Source organism: Charadrius vociferus, unplaced genomic scaffold (assembly GCF_000708025.1).
Source record: "Charadrius vociferus isolate BGI_N301 unplaced genomic scaffold, ASM70802v2 scaffold363, whole genome shotgun sequence".
In the NCBI taxonomy this organism is placed as follows: domain Eukaryota; kingdom Metazoa; phylum Chordata; class Aves; order Charadriiformes; family Charadriidae; genus Charadrius; species Charadrius vociferus.
In genome coordinates, this window is record NW_009647942.1 from 1,820,069 (window position 1) to 1,827,864 (window position 7,796).

The 7,796-nt window shown below is 37.0% G+C and overlaps 1 protein-coding gene across 1 annotated transcript in view; it reads right to left on the minus strand.

Annotated features, from left to right (window-relative positions):
- TBC1D22A (TBC1 domain family, member 22A) overlaps positions 1-7,796 on the minus strand; it is a gene marked incomplete at its 5' end in the record, with an annotated part of 176,622 nt that overhangs the window by 72,635 nt on the left and 96,191 nt on the right. Inside the window, one exon of the mRNA XM_009883220.1 lies at positions 7,592-7,719. Within this exon, the coding sequence (XP_009881522.1) occupies positions 7,592-7,719 (128 nt within the window). The remainder of the gene's footprint in view (positions 1-7,591; positions 7,720-7,796) is intronic.

Genomic DNA, 7,796 nt, shown 5'->3' on the forward strand with positions numbered 1-7,796 from the left:
CTGAAGAAAAGGATGAGAACAATTGTCTACTTAATAGCACAGACTCAATATGGAAAAAGATATGTTAGAATTGCCGTAAAAAGAAAAACATTTCTGGCCACGAAAAATTAAATCTGCTTTCAGTAGATGTATTTTGAGTCTCTTGTCTCAGGTGGCTTAAAGGCTTTGATTGAGACCAGAGTAGTAATAATATATTTCTTATACAGATTCTCCAGTGTCTGTTGAGAAATGCACTCCTGTTTCAACTTTAATTGATTTTTTTTTTTTTTTAAATAAATACTAATCACAAGACAACTCTACTGAAAAACAGACTTAAATCATTCTCATGTTCAGGGAATGAAAATTTCTGATCGAGTCTACGTAAAAAATGGAAACACAGGAAAAAAACTGTAACTGTATTTTTGAACATTTCTTAAATTTCAATGACTGATGGACAGACAAATAACACTACTATATGTAACCCCTTCCCCCCTGCTTTTCTCCCTTTTTTCTTTTTTGGTGGGAGGTGGTAGTGTTACAATTTCTGTAACCAAACTTTTATTTTAATACGTCCCTACAATTAGACCTCTACTTTTCCATTTGAATAAAGAGAAGACCTGTGCTTCTGCAGTTTTTCATGAGCTTCAGTAAGATTTTTGGCTCCTTGGCACTTCTGGAAAATCATACCAATGTTGTTTATTAAAATATAACATTACATACCTACTTTTAAACAAAAACCCCTTGATCAAAAGCTAGTAATGAGCTACATAAATAATACCAACAAACAACTGGGAAACAAAGATGTCTGTTAGCATACTGGTCAATAGAGTATACGAGGTCCAACATGAGATATTGGACAATAAAACATGAACGCTAAGTCAAAGAGAGGGAAAATAAACTTCATCCCTCCTTGAAGAAAGAAAGGATAGAAATTGTTTGTCAACTACTTGTGATAATATTTGGTGTAATAAAGACGCATTTATATTTTCCACAAAAATGAAAAAATGTTTATTTTGAGCAAAGGAAGCATCACTCTCCTGGATGAAGAAGAAAGATTAAATTTCATTTTTCTGGACCCACCTGCAGGACTTCAGGAAGAGAGGCATAAGCCAGTAGGTTCCACCAGCAATAAGTGCTCTCTATTGAAGTTTGCCTAACAGATACAACCTGAGAAACGTACTATCTACCAAGAAAGAAAATCTTAGGAAAAGACAGCAAATAAGCTGGAAAAGGACAAGCAATCATTCTGTTTTAACTTCAGGGTTCAAATCACAGCTCTGCTCTCTCATCCGCTCTCCCTTGCACTGGCTGTGGTACTACCAGCCCCCTCACTGGGCTAATCTGAAGAAAACTAAGATACTGCCAAGGAGTAGGAGGTAACAGGAACTAGGGAAAAAAAAACCCTATTTCAGCAGTGAGACAGTAAATCAACTTACCAGTATTGTCAAATTCTATCAGTGTTGGCTTTTGCTTATACCTTCCGTAAATTTCTGTTCTGTATTTTATGTGGTAGGATTATATTCTTTAATTTGCATTTCTTTTCTGTGGTCAGCCTTAAGATACCTTGGTAACACTGAAGTTTTCCTCACACGAGAATAGGGTAAAGCTGTAAAGTAGGACACCAGGGCACTGTAAACAATACCTATCACACCTGCCTGTTTTGCAGTGTATCCTAAGAGTCTGCGTGTGCCACTAATTGCAACTACATCAGCCTACTGGGGAGCGAGCAATACAGCAGTCAGCTAGGCACTACTAAACACAAAGGCTTCCTGGCAGGAGAAAATACTAGGCTGTACACTTGAACTCTAAACATTCACCTGGTGCTTGCCACCATGTATTTAAAAGTGAAAACTAATATACATAGCTGCTACATTTTTTTTTTTTTTTAACTGAGCAAGTTTTAGCCACGGAGCTTGTGTCAGTGTCTCTTCTGCAAATTATGTACTACTACACAGTTACTTACACAGAGAAATCACTGCAAAAAAAGACACCACAAAAAGGTAATTTATGTACGAACATCAGATCAGAAGGAAAACACTGTAATGAAAAATACATGCACTCCATTCTACCTGAAAAGTAAATAAAATTAAGTACTCATATGCCAACAAAAATTCTTATCCTATTTAAAACAACAGTCAGTATAACACCATATTATCTTGTATCAGGATGAGTTGATGGCATTGTTAAAGACTTCCTTCCAGCTCCAAACTGCCCAGAAATCAAATGTAGTTTTGAACTCAATATTTAAGGAGTTTAAAAATACTGAGTATTGGTATGCAACCACTGACTTTCAAAACCTATATTGCCATTTCTAGTCAAGGATGAAGAGTTTAGAACGGATGCCATCACTGTAATGGCATTGCTTCCTCCTCCCGCAACAGAGAAGCACGCAGCTACATAAACACAGCAGATCTTAAAAGTGCCTCAAGGACAACACACATTTCAAGAAATAAAATAAACCAAAATAAAAACTTGATGCAAACTTCAATAAAATCTCTTAAATTGAAGGAAGGATACCTTCTGAGGTTTTCATGGTAACCATTTAAAATATTTACCTAGAGTAGAACACCACAAACGCTGAGCATGGAGATATCCCCACCATTTCTAATACAATATGTTGAATCTTTTAAGTCAGAGTTAGAAGACAACAGAAGTCAGGTTCAAATAGACAAATCAATCTTTAAATTAGTGTCAAAATGCCTCTCTGGCAAGCAACAAATATAAAACTAATTTGCATTTCATAAGTCCATATAAATATGTTAAACACTTATATATGCTGAATAATTCAGCCATCATGCTATCTCATTTTACCAATCCTTTATGCCAAAAAAGATGACAAAATGTAAGATAAAAAGACAAGAGAGACCAAAAAGATAAAACAGGTGTTATGTTACACTGTTTTGGTTTGTGGGATCTTTCACATTTGAAAAAGTCTATGAACATTCATATTAATCAGTTCTGCAGATTTAAGATTTGAGTGTCTTCAGTGTAACTTAACAAGCAATATCTATTTTGAAAGAATTTACAAGGTATTTACAGCATTTACCTTTAAAAAACAAATAGCAAAGACCAAATCAAGTGAAAAAGTGGGATAATTCACTCTCACTAAAGTGCAATTCAGGTTAAAGAATAAACCAAATTAAATATTTACGGCTAAGAATTTCTCACAACATATCCTTTGTAAGCAAGATGCGTACTGTCTTTAATTTTTCTACTTTACAAAGTTCTGCTACAGCAGACAGTGATATAGTATCATAGAATTGTCTACGTTGGAAGGGAACTTGAAGGTCATCAAGTCCAACCATTAACCTAACACTGCCAAAACCAGCACTAAACCATGTCCCTAAGCACCGCGTCTACACATCTTTTAAATACCACCAGGGATGGCAACACCACCACTTCCGTGGGCAGCCTATTCCAATGCTTCACAACACTTTCAATGAAGAATTTTTTTCTAATATCCAATCTAAACCTCCCCTGGCACAACTTGAGGCTGTTTTCTCTTGTCTTATCACTTTTTATTTGGGAGAAGAGACTGACTCCCACCTCACTACAACCTTTCAGGTAGTTGTAGAGAGAGACAAGGTCTCCCCTCAGCCTCCTTTTCTCCAGGCTAAACCACCCCAGTTTCCTCAGCTGCTCCTCATAAGACATGTGCTCCAGAACCCCTCACCAGCTTTGTTGCCCTTCTCTGGACACACTCCAACACCTCAATGTCCCTCCTGTAGAGAGGGGCCCAAATCTGAACACAGAACTTGAGGTGTGGCCTCACCAGTGCTGAGCACAGAGGACAATCACTTCCCTAGTCCTGCTAGCCACACTATTCCCAATACAAGCCAGGATGCTGTTGGCCTTCTGTATTTTAGTGGATTTCATACATACAGTTACAGAATACCAGAGTATTTACTGAAGTGAGGATTTGGGAACCCTTCCATATTTCTCTTCCCCTCAACTTTAACTAGCTCAGGTACAGATATTTTGGATTATATGTTCAATGATTTACTTCGCAGAGCCTAACAAATGACTGATGAATCCTAAATTAAACTAGACAGAATATCTGACACCAGTTAGAGTACACCCTTGCAACCATACATACCGAGACAGAGATGGACATCATTTAAGTGTGCAATCCTATTCTCACTGAAGGCAATGGAAGAATTGCAACAAATTTTGAGATCCAGAATGTGGTTCTAACAACTCCTGACAACAGTTATATATTGTGCTAGGAAATACGTAACAGCAGACTATTTAAGTGTGCTGTCATTCCCCTGAAACCCCCCCGCTGCAGTTCATGAGAAAATGGGGCCTGCTCTGAGAATGACCAATCTGGAATTTAAGCTGGAGACAGCACAATATTTATCTTTCCACTGCAAACAGAGGAAAACTTGCATCTCAGTGAGACAAGGTAGTATTTCAGCTTTGATGGGGAGAGGGAAAGACAAAATAGACACAATATTTTTTTCTGTGAATCCATCAGCAGCAGGATCCTTCTCTAATCCATCCACCACCACCCTTGATTTCTGCAGGAAATGAGGGAGCCAGAGCGCAGTCCTGGTGCTGACATGAAAGAATACAACAGTCCTACATGTCTTACCATTCCTTCCACATGAAGGAATCTGACTGTGCCACCTACCCTGACCCTCCTCTGGCACCGCTCCTGAATCATGTCACACACTGAGAGTAGAGTTGCCTGTAAACAGTGCCCTGGGAAATGCCCCATCCCTTCCCGAGAGCCATATGTTAGAGTCTGAGCAAAAGCCCTCACATCAGCAGTGTAAGGATGCCTGCAGTCCATGCCGTGGCTAATACTACATTGGAACATGATGAATTTATCTTCACTCTGAACTAATACTGCAGTTAAAGGCATTTCTGTTCACAGCAGTTCAAGAATATCGGGGTGAAGAAGTCAGTACATGCACATCCTAAGTAGCTGCTAAAATAGAAGGTATAGGTGTGGAAATCTAATCCCCATGCTTTAGGACACATGAGGTAGCAAAAGCAAGCCTGATAACAGCATCATCAGACGTTAAGTACAGTGAGAACAGCAGTTAAACATCTATCCAGGCCCTTAAAATTATTAGTAGGATTGGTCCTTTTATCTGTATCTGGAAAGCTAAATTTCTTTCAAAAATAAGATCCTCTATTATATTTTTGCCTTTACTAATTTTACATTTCTCTTTCAAATCCAACATCACAGGTCCAACCATAGCTAGACCCCCTGAAAAAACTTCTTTACCAATGTATCTTTAAATGACATTTTGGCCTATAGCAGGTTTACAGTTAAAAATATGAATCAGAAGATAAAACTAATGGAAGAAATTCCACCTATAGAGTGTGTTTTCCATTTGGAAAGCAGCACTGCTGATACAGTTGTAAATGATTAAGTTAGAAATCATATCAATGGAATGGCTTAGTAACAAGTTATTTGTGTAAAAATCTATAATGTTATTGCTTAACACTTTAGCAAGAACTTTGCACAAACTTTACCGTTTCTTGTCAGTTCACTGCATTTATTATCCATATTATCAGGTTGACAAATGCATATTATAGGTTGATAATAAATTTGCTATAAGCACAACTGAAATCTGATTAGCAACTTGTGGAGTTGCTTGAGGTTGTTTCATAAAAACGGTTGGCAATATAGGTGACTGTCTATGTTAAGATATCCTTACTGGTTTTAAATACACTATGCACCAACACAGGAAGTCTGCTAAATAACAAAACCCAGAAAACAGCACAGATCTGCACCTGCTGAGTCAAAACACAGAATTACTCCTTAGGCATGTTTAATATACAAAAATAATCCCACTAAGGTATAAGAATGCCATCTCGGTATTTAGGTATAAGAAACTTTCACTTAAAAGATACACTTGGAAATCCCACATAAATAGATAAGTATTAAGCTTTTAAATATTACAGACAATTACTGTAATACAATAGAATTCGCTCAAAACTGAAATTAAATAATCAGAACCACTTATTATGAATAAAGATCCCATTGAAGCATAACCTGACAGGTGGCTACGGACCAGCAATGAGAAATGCTCTCCTTTCAGCATGGCAGCAGTTAGTTTGAGAAATAACCATGTGCTCGGTCTTCAAAAGAAATTTCTCAACATTATCGTAGAATTACAGCTCACAGATGAGTTCAAAGTGAAGTTTGGGCAAAAACTGCTACTCCTTGGATACATATGCATGGTTGGCTGGATTAAGGAATAGCTGTTACATCATTTTAGCACACTGATGACACTAATCACCAAATACCAAATGCAGTGCTAAAGTTAGCATGGTAAAAAACCTTCAGGAGTTAGAAATGCTGCAGCAATAGCAACAAAAATTATTCAAAATGAGAGAAATTAGCTACAGTGAAACATTTAAATAGCTCAATCTTTCAGTTTATCAGCAAGATCTTATAAAGATTAAATATTTTCCACTGGGAGAAAATGCCAGGTAATAACAGATATTAAAATGAGCAACGAGACAAAGGAGATGTAACAGGACCCCAGGTAAACGCAATAGCCAAATCCAATTCAGAAATTTGTTGAAGAGGAACAAGGAAATAAAACCTGCAAGGATACCACCTCTTAGGACAGATTAACAGTAGAAGTGATAGATCCCTCATTTCCTAACATTTTCTTATCAGATTTACACACCGTTCTATATAACACACTTCACTAGAACAACTTACTGGACTCATTAAATGAATAGCAAACAATACTTAACCCTCTATTAGAGTTTTGAATATACAGTCTAAGTGGACATTCTGGCATTAAAGTCTATGAAACTAACTAAGCAATGCTGCATAATGAGCAGATGTAAATACACTGAAATTTAAAGATGTTATGTCTCTTTACGAGACGTTATAAATTTCAAGTTATTCCCATATTTACTAAACTAAATCAGTTGAAAATTCTTACGGAATTTATAATATTTTTTTTCCATTTCTTTCCCCCCCATTAACTTCAACAACAAAGAGTAGATAAGAGCTTATTGTTCAAATACACAGTTAGCAGTTGCAACCAGAAACTACTGGAACGTCAAGTAACAGAACTAAGAACGGGTAAACAACTTTTCTCTGGTATCAATTCCTTCACTTGACAGTCAGGCAATAAATTATTGAGAAAAAATAATTACCTCACCTAGAGGTCAGTAACATAAGGAGTTTTGTCTGGACAAACAGTAAGACAGAAAACATGACAGAAGGATGAATGCTGAGAACTGGAGACTGGAAGCTAGCAATGGATTGAGTAGTTAGGCATACAGGCAGTAAGCAGCCTGCAATTCAGAATCGATGGAGGGCATTGATTAAGCACAATTCAATGTTTTGCTTCTCTGAAGAGACAGAAGGGAGTACTGACACTAACCCATGCTTTGAGTGAGTGTTCATTTTCCTACTACAAATTACCATGACAACAAATGCTTGGTTTTGAAGGGCAAGAAGACTGAAGACATAAAATGTTTCTAAGTGGTAATGATCACTGAAAGCTTTTTCTCTTATTACGACGATTCTCAGATGACACTAAAACAAAAGGTTCAAGAAAAAACAAACACAAACACACTGGCGTGTCCAAAATGCACTGTCAGAGTTACAGAGGTTTAAAAAAGTACTTACTTGATATGTGTCCCATAACCTGATGGTACAGCGTAAAGGGACTTCTCTCATCAGCAAGTTATTCATCCAGCGGAAAGCAAATTGCAAGTATTTCACTTCATGTTGATCCAAGTGCCTATGAACTTGTTCTGAAGATAGAATAAACAGACATTTTACTGCAACTTTTTTGAAGTCCTTAAGTATCAAATGCACTGTTTGAAAAAAT